The sequence below is a fragment of the Haliotis asinina genome, chromosome 9 (assembly GCF_037392515.1).
Source record: "Haliotis asinina isolate JCU_RB_2024 chromosome 9, JCU_Hal_asi_v2, whole genome shotgun sequence".
NCBI classification, from domain to species: domain Eukaryota; kingdom Metazoa; phylum Mollusca; class Gastropoda; order Lepetellida; family Haliotidae; genus Haliotis; species Haliotis asinina.
The window spans coordinates 29372675-29390830 of NC_090288.1; the positions used below are offsets into that span (position 1 = coordinate 29372675).

At 40.3% G+C, this 18156-nt stretch overlaps 1 protein-coding gene across 1 annotated transcript; it reads left to right on the forward strand.

Annotated features, from left to right (window-relative positions):
* Positions 1–1355: 1355 nt before the first annotated feature.
* On the forward strand, positions 1356–11759 carry LOC137296891 (uncharacterized). Its single transcript, XM_067828777.1, has 3 exons — positions 1356–1425; positions 6514–6777; positions 8703–11759. The coding sequence occupies exons 1-3, from the start codon at positions 1380–1382 to the stop codon at positions 8924–8926; spliced, it is 534 nt and encodes a 177-aa protein (XP_067684878.1). The 5' UTR covers positions 1356–1379; the 3' UTR covers positions 8927–11759.
* Positions 11760–18156: the final 6397 nt, after the last annotated feature.

Genomic DNA, 18156 nt, shown 5'->3' on the forward strand with positions numbered 1-18156 from the left:
GATTGTCTGGTCCAGACTCGATTATTTACAGACCACCGCCATATTGCTGGAATATTGCTGAGTGTGGCGTAAAACTAAACTCACCCTGTCACTCCTTTTGAAATGATCCAATGATTTGCTTTCGACAAGTTCAACAGAGTGGGAATTCCGAACTTTATATTGTCCAGAATATACACATGCAGAATAGTTTGCTGTTTTGCACTTGAACCAACTTGTCAGGGTTTCTGAGGTTGAAACGGCCGGCTCCTCTAACACAAGGTTATACAAGATCACAAAGATAGCCAGTCTTATGTCGGAACTATAATAATAGATAACATCTTTGAAGTCAGATTGGGCGTGATGCCTTTGTTCCAGACTTTATCGAAGGTTTTGCTTATGTCACAGAATACTGCTCTTTTTTTCCTTACCCCCCATCGATAATAAAATGCAGTAGTATCATATATAAGAAGGCCAGCTGAAGAGTGGTGGAATCCTTTTGCATGAACCAAACTGTAAGTTTGTAAGTGGATTGTTGTCCCTAAAACAATTAAATAGATATCTAAAGTGAACTTTTCGAAGACTTTAGCCAAACAACGTTTAAACGTTTAAGGTGTCAGTGGACATTCGTCAGCGCCTTTCCTAACCTCCCGGAATACCACGAGTGGGTCACGGATGAGACACTGCTGACAAACCAAGTACTGTATGCAAGCCGATCTTGGATTCGAACCTTCTCCAAACGAATCCTGGTAGAATCAAGGAAGATAACTCTGTACAGCTATGCGACTTTTTAAACCGATGCTTCAACGATGAAGGAATCGAAACCGAAGTTGTGGCGTCACCTTTCAGCTTGTGTTTAACGAAATCTTTATCGAAAGGAGGAAAAATCGAAATTGGAGAATGTAAAAAGAGAAACGTTTTGTGGAAGACGTTCTTTCCATGTTTCTAAATAATTTATAATTCTCACGTTCACGACCAAACACCTTCTTAACACATTTCGTCATGGGAATATATGCGGCCACACTCCCAACTACATTAATTATTTAGGCACACGTCCTGTCTCAGACGTTTCATCTATCAAACCTTTGTATCTTATATGGTGTCGGTCATTGTGCGGCACATACAGGCTGCTTGTATTTACGGTGTGCGACACAAACCATTTATTGACTTTAGTACCAGGAATCTTCCCGGACAATGGAGACTATTGGCGTCAGCGTTAGAGCAGGCAACACACTCAAGGGATATGGATTTCGCCTCCCTTCAGGCACGGAGACGCATAATTTTATCATCGATTGTAAACCGTGGCGTGTTTATTTGTTGCCGCGCAACAATGGTATCTTCTATAGCTAACAAAGCCATCTTCGTCACTTCCGGCACTGACGGACATTTTGCTCAGGAACAAAATGGTGACATCTTGGATCATAACATTCCTATTATTCTATATGCAAGGTAAGGTCTTGAAACACATGTGATAAAAATATGTCGTATATATATTTCGAGAAATATGTCGGACAGTAATTATCATGTATTCAAGGCGAAGTGATGGGGTAGGTCCACGGATTAGGGGGTAAACGCTGGGTACCCGGCGCAATCGACTGGCATACCCGGATGCCTGAGTGAAGTAGCCAGCGACACAAACAATCGAAGGTCGAAGCCTCTGTGCTTAAATATTATAGTAATTAAGTGATATTTATACTTTCCTGCAAGAGATATATTTTGGCATCAGACAGCATCGCATATTTTATCAATATAAACGGTACATGTGAGAGGTCACCCAAAACAAGATTACTGATGACAGCACTCTGCCCTTTGAAGTTACTTGACATCGATACGTGTTTATAAAACATGTTTGTTACCGACATGATAAACGTTTCACTACGCATGTAACTGACATTATCGCTCACACATGTAACTTGACATTATCAAACAAACTTGTGACTTGACGTTATCACACACACGTGTAAACTGACATTACCACACACGTGTGTAACCTGACGTTTCGTAACGAATAAGGAAAATGTTTTGGGCCCACCGGATGAATATAATTAACAGAATTAGCACAGTAAGATGCTATTGCCATTGATGTCATCACTGAACACTGTGTAAATGAGAACTTTAAACAAAGATTTAATTGGGAGACTTGCTTCTTTTAGGAATAGCAGCAATCAATATGAACTTTTTAAATGTCAAAAGCGATTATTTTATTAATTTCGGCTGAATTATTTCGGTGTTTGCACATATGAATGTTTGTTAACCAAGCCGTTGTCTTTGAAAATGAAGATAAAGTCAGTTGGAACACACGGTAAACAAAGCACCATTAGTCAGCGACTTGCTACTTGAACCAGGAAAATTCGATCCTTTTTCCCTCACATTTAGCCATTAGTTTGTACTTGAACATTCCAGACCCATCCACACGCCTGTAAGGGCAATGGTCAACTGATCGTAAAAGATTAGTTGTCATACATTTGAACCCGTCTCATAATCAACATATTTTATGGATTAATTTTTTTTCTAGAAAAGATTAAAGAAGATTGATCCATAAAATATCTTGGTCATCTATAACAACTTCTAAATGCGACTAAAAGACACCGTCTCATAATGCTCATATTATTATCAGAAATTTTTCCGTCATTTACAAATGTGACACTCCAAAACATGTAAATTTCCATTTTAGTGCGACATCGATGTTTGGCTATTATTATATAAAATACGAATGTTTCGCGAAAGTGCAAATAAACTCCTCAAGTAAAACTAGTTTACAATAGTTAAACTAGTAACATAATACATGCAATACATTCTATGTTAATTTTGGATCAAAAGGCAAAATCACCGGGGAGGGCTAAATTATCCAACGGGTACATTACGTCACTGAGATAAAATTGTTATACAAGGATATTTCCAATATGTATTTTGAAGTTTGTTATATAGCCAAAAGAGATGTAATTTCCTTATATATTCCACAAAAGGCGTCCATATGTACTTCACAAGGGGCATGATGCACGTCACGGGTGATGTCGTCTTTGTGCATGTCACAAGGGATATGACGTCCTTATGCATGTCACAATGGGTCTGACGTCCATATTCAAGTCACAAGTGATGTGACGTCATCACCCATTTCATAAGTGATGTGACGTTCTTATCTTATGCGTTCTTATACATGCGGACGCCTGGAGCCTATGATTGGTTCGAATCTCGGCTTGTGCCTCTTCACATGTGTGCTCTAGAGTTTAACCCAACAAATAGATGTCTGACACTGACAGTGAAACAGCTGGAATAATGTTCAATCAGCACTGAACCTCATCATACGCACCCACTCACTGGTCGACAAGGGGCTGGTGGATATTTAGCATCGAGCCATTTTGTGCCCTGTGAAATGTCGCCTATTCCTGTCAGGAAAATATTAAAGATCGTTCCCGTTCCTCATAAGCCCAAATAGTGTCAACACCATGACACACGAATGCTGTCAGAAGACGGCTTTCAAGCCAACTCACTGACAGACTCACTAACATATACAGGTCAACTAGTGTTTGACAAATACATATCTAATTGTCCTTCTTGTTTGCATGATGTAGCTGTTCATTGTAGTAACAGTCAAGTGTGTACATTGTGAGGTCTGTTTGGTACATTCTTTTAGGTACGCCTGGCACATGATGGTACTTACACGAATCACGGTCAGTCTAATATACATTCAAGGAAAGACTTAAGGGTATAGCTCTGACTCTTAATCTTTGAATCAGTAAGAGAAAAGTTCATACAGATGAAAAGGCTTATGTCAAGTGATGAAAATCAATATCGGGTGTGTCGGCCATGTCTCTGAAGAACTGCTTGGCATCATCGTGAATGAGTGTACGGATGGTACCAACCGGAATTCTACACCATTCTTCCTGGAGACCCACGAAAGGTTCATCCAAATTGTTGGGTGGAACAGGTCTGTCCCGAACATTGCGGCCAAGAACATCCCAAAGATGTTCGACGGGGTTAAGGTCAGGACTTTTAGCTGGCCATTGCAACACCCGGACACCTGCCGCCCTCAGTCTGTCCCAACAAACATGAGCGATGTGAGGGCGCGCATTGTCATGCTGGAACTCGAACATTCGACCTGCTGTACGCTCAAAGGGGATCACAATCGGATTCAAGATCTGTTATCCTGCAATCAACACGCACGAGATCTGTTTTGTGGTTAAAGGTAAACTCGTCCCACACCATAACAGAGCCCCCTCCATAACGATCATGCTGTTTGATGGTGCAGGCACTGTGATGTTCCCCAACGCGTCTCCAAACTCGAATTCGACCGTCATTATGGTCTAGTGTGTACCTGCTCTCATCACTAAACATGCTGTTTCTCCATTGACGTACGGTTCTTCCTAAATGGTTCCGTGCACACTGCAGTCTCAAGCGCTTGTGTTGCTCAGTCATGTTGATTCCAACCAATGGACGGCGACTTTTTAGACGAGCCGATTTAAGACGATTACGCACTGTATGTCAACAAATTCTGACGTTTGTTCTTCGCCTGAATTCCGTATTGATTTTGGAGGAGGATTTGAACCTGTCTCGCAGAGCAATAAGGCGTAGGGTATGGTCATCCCGTGGGGTGGTTTTCTTTTTCCGTCCCCGACCACGCCTCATTTTGACGTCACCAGTCACTCTATAGCGATTCCAAAGTCTGGATATCACGCTAACGGACTTGTGAAATGTCGTAATGAGCTTCCAGCACTAACCGTGTCAATTGCCTAACATTTCTGTGCAAAAGTTAAGTACTGTCTCGCCATGTTAACAATGTTTTTAACCGTTGTATTTGACAGTGCACATACATGTAACGTGTAAATCTAAGTGCATGTAACTTCAGGAGCATGTAGTGCACGTGCATGGAAAGCATTATGGTGAGTTTGAGTGAACTTTTTTTTCACGATAATACTCGGCGCTGAAGTTGGTAAACAGAAATTTTGAATTGCCCTAAAACACATGCGTTCCCTTAAATTTTTCCATGGGTATACAGATAACCACTACAGATGGCGGCAACTAAAGGAGGTAACTCTCAGTTCACTGTGACATCCATTCCCCAGAGTTTTGGCAAAGTGCACACATATGGCTCAGTCTTATGATCTGCGCAAAGCCCTTTTCTGGTGTCCCTCACATGATATTGCTGTAATATTTCTAAAAGCGGACCCATGACGACCCGGGTTAGAACTGATCTTCAGTAACCCATGCTTGTCGTAAGACTAACGGGATCTGACGGCGAGACTCTGTAGCTCATGCTGTTGATCACTGGACTGGCTGATCCAGACTCCATTATTTACAAGCCGCCGCTATATAGCTGCAATATTGTTGAGTGCGACGTGAAACTAAACTCATTCCTTTTTTAACTGCATACAGAGCAGTATATTGACATGCAGTATAAATGAGTCAGTCTCACTAAGTCGCATGTTGATCTCCAGTTGACTGAACTTTGTGTCCTGTTTCATTATTCATAGTACGTCGACGCTGACAAAGGCAAGACTTTGTCATAACATCCACATACATTTCATGCTTGTTATATGGACACAATGCCGTACATTAAGCCCCAGTCACGACTGTGACATCGCTAAGCAACCTGTATCCCATTTGTTCCGGGGCTCTGTGTGGTACTATTGCGGGTACATTGTGTTTCTCTGCAAGGTGTTAATGAAACAGAGTTCAAAAACAGAGAGCTGTATCATGGTGATTGTAAAAGGTTCCTAGGAACAAAACATGTTGTAAGGTGTAGAAGGCAAGGCAACGAATTGTCACTGACATTGCCATTGTCGTGCATGGTATATACTTAAAAGCAAAATTAAACTGTTTAATTATCATAATGGAATTGGCCAAAAGAATAAACAATGCGATTATTCTTTTTTCCTATCTAACTTACAGGGCGGATGGGTAGTGTAGTGGATAAAGCGCTCGTAACACCAAAGATCGGGGTTCCATTCGCCAGATGTGTACAATGATATTTGTGGTGTGCCCCGCCGTGATATTGTTGGACTATTGCTAAATAGGCCACTAAAGACACAATAATTAACATGGCATGTTTTGCAGAAGGCCCTCCAGCGTACCGGGACACCCCTACACCCCAAACCTTTGTAATAGTTACTTTCAACATGCAGACCATTGGTCCCAGAATGTCAATTTGAATTACATCGTCTCAGCTGACGTCTTTCAAATACAGACTCAAATACAGTCGGACTTGGTACAAAATATACATTATCTATAATATAAGAACAGAATTACATTGGAGGGTGAATGACTATAATCTCGTTTTGTAATATTCTAACAACAATGACAGCAAAGCTGGTGTCACAAAACTACGAGTATTACAGCCTCACAGTGTTACGGTCTTACCGTGTTACGCTGAACATTACAAACAAACTAGTTTTTAGCTTCTTCGTCCTCTTCATTTTTTTATTTTATTATGTAATATACAAGAAAAGATATATCATTCAAATGAAGTAATTTGGTAGTTATGAGTACTTTTGGGCGTAATTTTCTTTTATAACTATAAAATTCATCTTTCGCTTTCAGACCTGGTTTTTGGTCTTGGCGAAGAGTCGTGCTACTCCAAGATAAAGGGACATTCCTACAACTGCGAGTATGGATGTTGTGGCAGTACCAATGACCAGAAATGTTGTGACCCTCTCTCCATGATAGTCGGCATCGGCATCGGGTGCGTCATTCTCGTTGCCACCATCATCGCAATCATCGTCTGCTGCATCAAACAGCAGACGCGCAACAGACGCCGCCTCCAGCCCAGACAGAACGAACAGGTCACCATTGTGTCACAAGCCAGTAAGTGTCAGACAAACATATACCGTTCCAAAAAAGTAGGGGATATTGGATTTACAAGATTAAATGTAATTGGTGAAGAAATGGAGGAAACAGACCATGGAGATGTGAGGGCGAAAAATGTGCCAAATTAGTCAATTCCTTTGGAAATATTTCATCAGCATGGATATATATTGTTTTCTCATATGCATTGACTTTGGCTAGTAGTAGGTTGGCAAAATGGAATATCCCCTGCTTTTTTATGGTATACATATGTGTAACGCCATTTTGACGAAAAATTGCTCGTAGGTCATTCGAGGAGTTTCAGCGACACTTTAAATATGAAATTCGATCAAACTTTGTCGTAACGACTGGGACTGGCCACCATGTTTTAGATATCGTCGCCATGGAGGATGGTATGAAGCTCTGATTGACTGTTAGACTTAACAATCGATGTCGCAAGAACCATGCGTCTGAATTAAGTAGGTTAACTGACATGCGAACCAAGATGACATGAAAATGTAACATATACATCTGGAAGAAGTATTGCAACACCAGAATAGTTGTAGGCTGGAATGACTTCCATCTTGTTAATGATGTAAGATAAAATGCATACGTTTCAATCTTCGCCATCAGCTGCATTGCTCAAACACACTTAACCAAGGAATATATATTTTGAAAAAATACATGTTAAATTCATGCACCGAGAGCCATATAAAAAGACACTTTCCAAACTGAATCAGTTCAGTGTTGATTTAAAGGAGCACAACATTCTGGGACACATAAGGGAACCTAATGGGTTCTCCACGATTCCCAGCTACAAAGAGATGGCAGACAGTCGGCATAAAAAACGCTGGAATGTCGCCAGATTGCTGTTCAAATTGGTCATCATCCATCAACCATCAGCCGCCTTTGCACTGGGAAATAAATAATGTGAAGGCCAGAAGACGCTGAGGCAGGCCTCCATGCACGTCTGACACGGAGGGCAGCACCCTCCTGAGGCATGCGCGACGTTATCCGTTTGCATCGAGTAGCGTCTGAAAACGAGAACGGATGCTCAATCGACGATTTTCAGACAGAACCGTCCGGAAACGCTTGAAAGCAGCACGCCTGTTATACGTCCTGACGCACGGCTGCTCACAAAGCTCATCGTCTGGGCTGTGGGACATTTGAGGTCGTAGAATACGACAAAGGCGACCTCAAGTTCAAAATCTTGCAGAACTTGAGGTTGCTCTCCACGAGGAATGGAATCAATTGCCGCAAAGGCTAATCCAACGCCTTGTTTTGTCAATTGCTGCAGTTGTTGCTAGAAACGGTGGCTACATCAGATATTGAGATTCATGTCAGATGTGAGTACTTAGTGACATCTGACCGACAGTACCTTGTTGCTGTGACCATAGTTATATTGTCACTTGTCTTATGAGTTTTGTACTGTCGTTTTGACATGACCATACTCGAATGAAACAGTAACAAGATTCATGCAATCATTGTATCTATTTATTGTCAATACTCTTTTTATCTCACAATAACAGGTTCTGCCATAAGCATATAACACCACTGGCATATGTAACAACGGAGTTCCAAATCCTGGTGTTGTAATACTTTTTTTCCAGATGTAAATTTGCAGTGAAGCAAACCAATGGGATCATATGACATCCATCAGCTTGTACATAAGCGGGCGGCGGTGGCCGTGTGGTTAAAGTGTTCGCCTTTCACGCCGGAGACCCGCATTCAATTCCCCAAATGGGTATATTGCGTGAATCCCATTTCTGGTGTCCTTCGCCGTGATATCATTAGTATATTGGTTAAAAGCGGTGTAAAACTAAACTCACTTACTCACCAGTTCATAAGGGCAAGATGTGTCCTCGCACAATGCTATCCTGCTTACGTCATATGACACTGGGCAAGGCTACTAAAGACCTATGACTCACGGTATGACATTTTTGCAGAAGGCCCTCCAGCCTACCCGGGCCACCCCTACGTGGATTACTACCAGGACAGCTACAAGGGACCGATTCCACGCCCACCCCCGAGGTACCAGCCACACCCTAACTACCCCCCTCCGATGTACGTCCCTCCCGATCAACAGCTTCTGTATGGTGACCAAGCGGATAAAGTCCAGCCCCCAGCATGTTCCGGGACAGTCCCTCCACCCCCCTACTCTTCAAACTGAAGTCCAAGACCACTATCTTCGACCATCGTCATGAACAAGATGTCAACTAGATGTTTTGGATTTCGGATTTACAGGCGAACGTCAATTTTGATCACATTTTACCTTGCATTGTATTCAAGAGTCCAATATTCTTATCCCCAATATCGAGAATAATTTGGAAAAAAAATTCCAAAATGTAGATAAAGTGTAAAATAAATTTATGTTTCAATCTTATGGGGATTGGTAGATGCCATTTTACCTTGCATGGCATTCAAGAGTCAAATGTTTTATTTCCAATATCGAACATTATTTCGGAAAAGAACCGACCTAAATGTGGGTAATGTGTAAAATAAATTCATCATTTAATTTTATGGGAGAAAATTGGCGCAGATACCAACGAGGGCATGCCATTTTACATTGCATGGCATTCGAGAATCAAATTCAAATTTATTCCCAAAATCGAAAATAATTTGGATAACAAATAATCCGTATCTGAATAATTATGTAAACTCTTGTTTTAATTTTATGGGGAAGAAATTGGCTTAGATACCAAGGAGTTACGTAACTGCATGATTTTGAAAATACTATTTGGTGAAGACGCTTAAATTTATACACATTCAAAATAGGACCTTGAAAATGAAAGAAATCTATTGTCCTTTCAGACAAATTGCTGATACATGAAGCTGCTGTATTTGGAATTACAATATATTTCAGGTGTCTTTGCTTACGGGGGCCTTCAGATGTATATTTTTATGAGATTATGTACATTTTTCTTGCTTTTAGATTGGATAATTATATTTTATTCGTTTGTATATATAGTACAATGTCAACTCTTTTCTATATATGACTTGGAAACTGCTGTTATGTTTGTTCTTAACTTTACATAGTAGCCTCAAGAATATGTTTGAAATGTGACGTTCACTCTTACTTCAGCGTTTCCCATGGCCTTACCCCATACAACAGTGCTTAAGCCCGCTGGTTAATTGTTCACAGATATCCTGTTCGTTCAATTCACGGCATTCGATCCAGTTGAGCTTTGGTCTTATCTAGGCTTGTCAAATATTTATCTTCAGAATAACTATTGTATTGATTCTTCCTCTGGAACAAAGCAGTACATCTACAGTTGGTCTTTAGAGAATTCTACATGTTTTGTAGAAAGAGGCAGCGTGCAACCATGCAGTGATCGTACGTAAGTAAACATAGGCCTGATGATACCTGTAGGTCGGTACTGATATCGGCAGCCTGTGTTCCAAAGTGTGATGATAATGGGGTACCGCTGAAATTCTGGGTTGATGAATGCTATTTCAGCGTCGGGTGAAATATTGGATATAACCGATATATCATGATTACCGTCGGTCAACTTCTTGCGGATGATCGTAACTGGAAAGTCAATGAATATAATGCATTTTCATTTTGGGCTTGGGTAACTATAGGTGTGCCGTGATGTGGGTAACCTGGTGCTTAAGGTGTTCGCTCGTCACTCCGCTTTCTATTCCCACATGGGTACAGTGTTGAAGCCCATTTCTAGTTTCCTCAGCCGAAATATTGCTGGGATATTGCTAAAAGAGATAACGTAAGGAATCAGGGTGGCGAGGAAGACAGTGTGGCAATGAGATGGCAAGAGGTGCAGGATGCGAAATTCTGGGGTAGTAATATGGCTGCAACGGTAATTCCAGGTGCATCCTAAATATTTTCAGAGTATACGTGCTGACATCGGAACGAATGCCCTGGAGATATCGAGGATGTTCCTGGTGTAACAATGGGTTTCAAATTAGAATAAAGTCAAAGAAAGGCAATTATCGTATTTGAAAATATTTGACGAAATATAAAAGAAATCACACGGACATAATGGAAAAGGAAACAATGGTTAATTTGAACTGGCGCGATCCAGATTTGCCTAAACATGGTAGACTTGAGTTTGCCTCGGGTTGGAGTTATTTGATTCTCTAGAGTCTGGGCGACCCACGAACCACGGTACAATGTCATAGATAATTATCGATGGGACAACAACCACGCGTATAAATACCCGGATGACACATCCTCGATTGTCTTATGTCGAAACACAAAAATATTTTGCAGGTTAAGCCATGACAAACGCGCGCACACACACATGCACGTTCATCGCGACACACATGTGGACACACACACCACAAGTGCGCGTTGCACGCACACACACGCACGCACACACACACACACACTCACCGTGAACATCCCCAAGCAACACAACCTTGCCGACACCGACTACATCTCTACTGCTGCAGTGTATCTGTCACTTACTGTTTTCATGTTTGTGTGCATTGGTGGATTTACAACTTTTAATGTGAACATATTCTGTGATATTTATGATGACGTTTAACTTGTGATTATCGTTTTATTGTTATTGTGTAACTTTGTTATATACTAGTACGTAGGTGTGTGTTACATCTAGAAAGATTTGTACATGCATTAGAATTGATGATGATGAAGCATGTCACACAACATCGAGAGAATTGTTTTAAACTTGAAAGAAAATGAATCCGTCCAGTCAACATAATGTTCGCTTAAAATATTTCAAACAAAAAATATTTGTGTATTGTTTTTGTTTCGATGGTGTTATGACAACAGAGTGTTGATATACAGCTGAAAGGACTTAACATCTCCTAAATGTTTCAGATTACTATATTCAAAATCCTGGATCACCGGAGAAACAAATACAATATGTTTCATACATGTTTAGATATGTTAAATTTTGGAACTGCTAAACGACTGATCTAATTAATACAGATTAATGGTAGATCTTAACCATCGTGTCCGACGATCGTTCTTGAAACGTGTACATTGTAAAATTTTGAATTAAACACTCTTTTTCATGGAATTCTGTTTTAATGTGATTTCTATATGATACATAAAGTGTTTACATGAGAGTGTCTACATGTATATCTCTCTCTTCATCATCATCATCATCATCATCAAAACAACAGCAACCACAAAAACAACATGCTTCTTTGAGAGAAACAACCACTGACATTGGTGTCGTAATTACCATTTCTGATCAGTCAGTGAGTCATACTTGCTGACTTAGCTGACACGTCATCGTATTCGAGTTCCGTAGGTGGATGCTCATGCTGTTGATCACTTGATTGCCTGGTTTAGAATCGATTATCTACAGACTGCCGCCATTTAAAATGAAAATGAAATCCACCATTTGTTTACTCAGACAAATATAATTTATATCCCGTCAGTGGACTGTCAGTCATTTAGGATCACTGTGGATAGATCCAAAATCATTCAATTACTAGTGTTCCAGCAAACACACTAAAACTTGCAACTTTCAATAAATGGTAGACTTTGCTGTAAACATAGAAAATGAAATTCAGTTCCATAATAGTTATAGCTGTATTAAGGTTCTGGTTTGTTATAGCAAGGCAATCTCCTTCAAGTGAAATAATAACCTTATTATAAAGTAGTGGATGAGTTTAGTTTTAGGCCACACTCAGCAATATTCCAGCTATATGGCAGCGTCTGTAAACAATCGAGTCTGGAACAGAAAATCCAGTGATCAACAGCATGAGCATCAATCTGCACAGTTGGGAACTGATGACATGTCAACCAAAACATAGAGTCTGGCCACCCGTTTATGGCACACATGGGTTTCTGAAGGCCTATTCTACCCGGACCTTCCTATATTAAAGGATACATTAACGGTATTAGTACTATATAAAAGGATACATATACTTTCATATTACTCTGTGCGTGTCATATGGCTGAATGGAAAACAGAAAAAGACAACTGAACACAAAATACCTTTTTTATTTTGTTGTCAACAATACAGATGATATTGTGTAATCAAGTGTTTCACATCCATATATACACCTGGAAATTAATCAAGCAACACCCCAATTTTTTCTATTGGAGCAACTTTGAAGTGTTCTGACAATCAAAATATGCCGGGTTGATATAGTTTGACACTTTTTTATTCAACAGACGATCTCTGACAAACAACTTAAAGGGAAAAAGTATCAAGACTTTGCTTTATTGCAACGAAATCCAAATTCTTAAAACTGTCTTAAATTCATGAAAAAATGGACACAATTTACTATTCATCCACAGACGTTGTTGTCAGGTGTATTAACACAAATGTCACATGGAAAGAAAGAACAGTCATCTGAGAGTCTGCACACCGACTTTCATCAATATCTAGTGTGTCCTCCCTGCGCACGCACCACCGATTCCAGACGCCTCCTCATTCCTTGGATGAGTCTCCGGATCTGATTCTGGGGGATCCTGTTCCACTCCTCATGCAGGGCAGCCGTCAATTCGTTGAGATTATGGACTGGTGGGTCTCTCTGCCTCACACGACGGCCAATAAAGTCCCACAAATGTTCAATGGGGTTGAGGTCAGGGCTCATGGCAGGCCATGGAATTCTGTCAATTGCATTTTGCCGCAAAAAATCATTTACAGCATGCGCCCTGTGAGGTCTAGCATTGTCGTCCATAAATATGGGTCTCGTTGCCAGAGGATGGTTCTCAAAATGAGGTACCACAGCCCTGTCAAGAACCTCCTGTTGGTAACGAACACCGTTAAGGTTGCCACGGATGGTAATGATATCCAACTTGCAGTTCATGGAAATGCACCCCCATACCATAACGGAACCTCCCCCAAAGGCCACAGTCTCCTGGATGTTCCGTGGAGCCATTGCTGTGTTCCTCTGCCTCCAGACCCGAGTACGACCGTCCACCATGTGCAGCAAGAACCGGCTCTCATCTGAGAAATGGACCTTCCTCCAAGAGGCAATGTTCCAGTGCAAACGGTCATTACACCAGGCCAGTCGGGCTGCCTTATGGGCTGGAGACAGTCTGGGTCGCTTGATTGGCCTCCTTGCCCGGTATCCTGCAGCTTTCAGACGATTCCGAACAGTCCTGTTCGAGATGGGTCTCCCTGGAAGCCACTCCTGTCTCAACCGAGAGCTCGAGTCGAAGGACCTGCGCCGTACAAGTCTCAGTAAAGCTCTGTCCTCCCGGACTGTGGTCTTCCTGGGTCTTCCTGGTCTAGGCAGGTCTTTAACTTCATTAGTGGCCCGGTATTTTTTCAAAAGTTTTTAAATTATGGAATGATGTCGTCCGATTTGAGTCCCGATTTGTCTTAGAGACATACCAGCATTCCTCATGCCGATTATTTGCCAACGAGTGGCCTCTGATAATTTCCTACGTGCCATGACATTGAAATGAATGAAAAACCGAATGCAATCGACAACCTGCGCTTGTAAACACCCCAGGGAAAAAGTGCATTTTTCGAAAGTTGAGGTTAAAGCAATGCACGTGCGCTGTGCAAGCTTCACGCGCGTCATATCAACCCATGAAAAGCTCATGCTGTATGTCAATACATCAAAATTGAATAATCAATCATCAAAATTACTTCGTTAAACTTTGTTAAGTTTTTATGTGTCTTTGAATTTGGTGTTGCTTAATTAATTTCCATATGTATATATATTATACATATATATATATCAAACACTGAAGTCTTAAACTCTGTGCCATGTTTAAAGTAAAAGACAAATGTATTACACAAAATTAATACCTTAATAACGTAATTAACATAACATCATGACTTGCTGCTGTAAACACAGCTTCTTGAAACAGTGTAAAACAACAAATTTCAAGAATGAAATAGTATAAGAATTTATAGGAGGAAGATATTCAGCTCCAAATCTGCAGCAAAGGTCCATAGATATTCTTTAACTGCAATTACAGATTTTCCAGTGTATGAGTTTCCAGTTTATGTTGTCTGTGACAACATGTTAAGGCATGGTATTTGATATGGCCATGCTTGTTTCAGTGTAAGACAGCTGTGGCAAGCAATGTTGGGTTTTACATGGACAGACTGATAGGAGTCTATTAAAATAAGGTGTCAATGATAACTACACCCAGATAAACAGGGTCTTGTTCAACATAGTTCTGATTAACTTCACCCAATATATATAATGTAGGTACTGCCAACATGCCATGGCAGTCCTAAAACACTGCCATAGCTGACCATAAAATAAAAGAATTATTTTGTTCAGGAAGTAGATACCATTATTGGAAGCTTTTCTAATGTTTACAGATATGACTGACCAAAGAAAAAAGATGCCAGCTCAAAAATATACATTTTGTATTACTAGAATGACTAAGTGCTGTCACTTGTAACAAAACATAAAGATAAAGTAAATTCTTATTCTGATATAAGTAGAGACATATTGACGAAAAAATAACATAAATAAAATCTGAAATTATTGGTTTCCTTCACTGTCTACATATTTATGCCAAATAAAGAAAGATATAATAGTGAGCACATTTTTTGTAGATATTTCCCTGACATACCAATACATATCTGTATGCACCATGCAGAACCTTGGTTGTAATGGGAATTCAGTAACCCATGCTTGTAGTAAGAGGCAATTAATGGGATCGGGTGGTAAGACTTGCTGACTTGGTTGACACATCATCGCATCACAGCTGTGATCGACAGGCATGCTGATCACCGGATTGTCTTCTTAATACTCGATTATTTACAGACCGCCACCACGGAGCTGGTTATTGCTAAGTGTGGAGTTAAATAATATACCATCTGTATGTATCGTGTCACATACACGAGCTTCAATGTCAACATTGCACATCATAATGAGTTAAAGTGTTGAGTAAAATCTCAATACAACTTGTCAGAAATATTACAGTGGTCTGGGGATAAAAACGGTCCACGATTAAGTCAGTGGTCGATAGACTGAGCATTTACTATGAGTCATGATGGCTCTCTGACTGCCAACACACTGTATAACCAACAAGAAACTACAATCAATCTTATTATCAACTTTAGAATTACCACAGAAAAATATACCATTTTACAAAGTGATATATTATTTTGTCACATACTTGATTGCCATCTGAAAGCATTACTATCAACTAAACACTACAAGGATTTAATGAAAGGTTTCTAGGGCTTGGTGTAAATACATGGTTGTAGTGCTATAACTGTTGTAAGACATTGTCAATGCTTCACAATTATGAACAGCTGATCTTCATGAATATCAGTTCTTGGAACCTTTACTTCAGCTTTCAGTATTCCCTGAAATCAGTAATTTCTGTGAGTTACACATGAAGAGTGAAGCAGGTCCTTTGGCCCTCTATAAATTCTAGGTACGAGTATCTTGGAACTGAATCCACTCCAAGCAGATCCAGACATTGCAAAGGGGAATAACTCAGAAAGTCAGATATAATGTACGCCAGCAGTAACACAACACAAGTACATTCAAAACACCTATATCCTCTTCTGATTCCACATCCTCTTAGAATGGAGTTTTTTAGCAAAAGTAAAATCCCTGACACATACATGTGACTCAAATCCCTTGTTATAGATAGTTCCATAAAAAAGACATTCTGGAAATAAGGATAGGTCATCTTGACTGTTTCTACAGCTAAATATGCATCATCCTCAGTAACTCAGAGCACATTTATATCCATTCTGTTATGACACCCCATGAACCTATATGGTAAAACAGTTTGTTTTGAGCCGATCTGTTTACATATCCAATCAGACTACATGCATGTACAAAGTAAAATTCTGTGCTAAGTTGGTGATAGGAGTGACACATATGTACATGCTATACATGAGAATGAAACTGATTCCATACACAGCTGCACATGCTTTGCTCACAAGAGTCCCGCGTGATCACGCTTGATCATGGAGTGAGTGAGTGAGTGAGTTTAGTTTTACGCCGCACTCAGCAATATTCCAGCTATATGGCGGCGATCTGTAAATAATCGAGTCTGGACCAGACAATCCAGTGATCAACAACATGAGCATCGATCTGCGCAATTGGGAACCGATGACATGCGTCAACCAAGTCAGCAAGCCTGACCACCCGATCCCGTTAGTCGCCTCTTACGACAAGCTGAGTCGCCTTTTATGGCAAGCATGGGTTGCTGAAAGCCTATTCTACCCCGGGACCTTCACGGGTCCTTGATCATGGACAAGCTGGCGCCCCTTTACATTCAATGGCAAGCGCCAGTTGGCGGAACACTTACATGCGGATTGGCTGTCAGATCAGTGCTCAACTTAGCCTTGTTTGCCAGCATGGTGATCATAATCAGTAAGGTATGGCATCAAGAACTGATTTAATTTTTTCTACGGGCTGATACGGTGCTATTTCCAGGTCAAAGACAGCTGTATGCATTACTTGCATGATATCATTTTTATGCTTCTAGCACAAGAAAAGCAAAACTTGAAGTTGAAATCCATAAATCTGGCTTTTCTTATGCTTTCCACTTCCAAATGCCCGTCAAAGATTCAAACCCAAGCATAATACATATAGTGGAAAACACCTGCAAGATTTCTCAACAAAAAATCAATTAGCAGTAATTAGTGGAGAAAACAGGCCATTCTTCCATTCAAAGCACACCATTATGCCTTTTTCAGAAGCTGTTGTTAAACATTTTTATTCCAATTTTATTCCAATTTCAATTTCAAACTTTCAAAATGATGACTGACTGACAAAATGAGGCAAGCAAGAGATGACTATTAAACAAGTTTAGAATTTTGGGTATGCAATATCCAGTCATGCATGCCAAAGAGGGAAATGTATTAAGGACCAAAATCATAAGCACCGTTTTGATTCATACAATATAAAAGCTAATATATGGCACATAAGCACACACTTATCTTACACACTATCTAAAAAGTGAGTGAGTGAGTGAGTAAATGAGTGGGTGAGTGTGTGAGTGAGTCCACACACTTGACCAGACTGCCATCTCTTGTAACATAGTTCCCTTGGAGGGACATCATAAAAGTGAAAGAGAAAGAGCTGCACAAAAGCTATGGCGTATCATTTACATCCCACTGACATACTTTTATATCACACAGAGAAGTGCAGAATGGCTTATCATTCCCTGTTTATAATGCAAGTATCACTATGGTATCATGCATCGAAACAGTCCTTCACATCTGTCGAGGGAAACAGATAAAACAACATTTAACAAGCTCTCACATTTTGAGTGGATGTGGCTCTTTAACAACACACCATGTAACTATTTACATGACCAATACATTAATTCCAGCATTCACAGAAGAACAGAGTCATGCACACATCACAGGGTTAATTCAATATTTGATCCTCCAAATCTTCAGGAATGTTAACAACATTAGACTGGTATGGCGTCAATAACATGGTTTCTCATCAGAAGTCTTCAAAATTATGAGGTCAACAAGCAGTTTCTTCTCCTTTTCTCCCTTCTTTTCA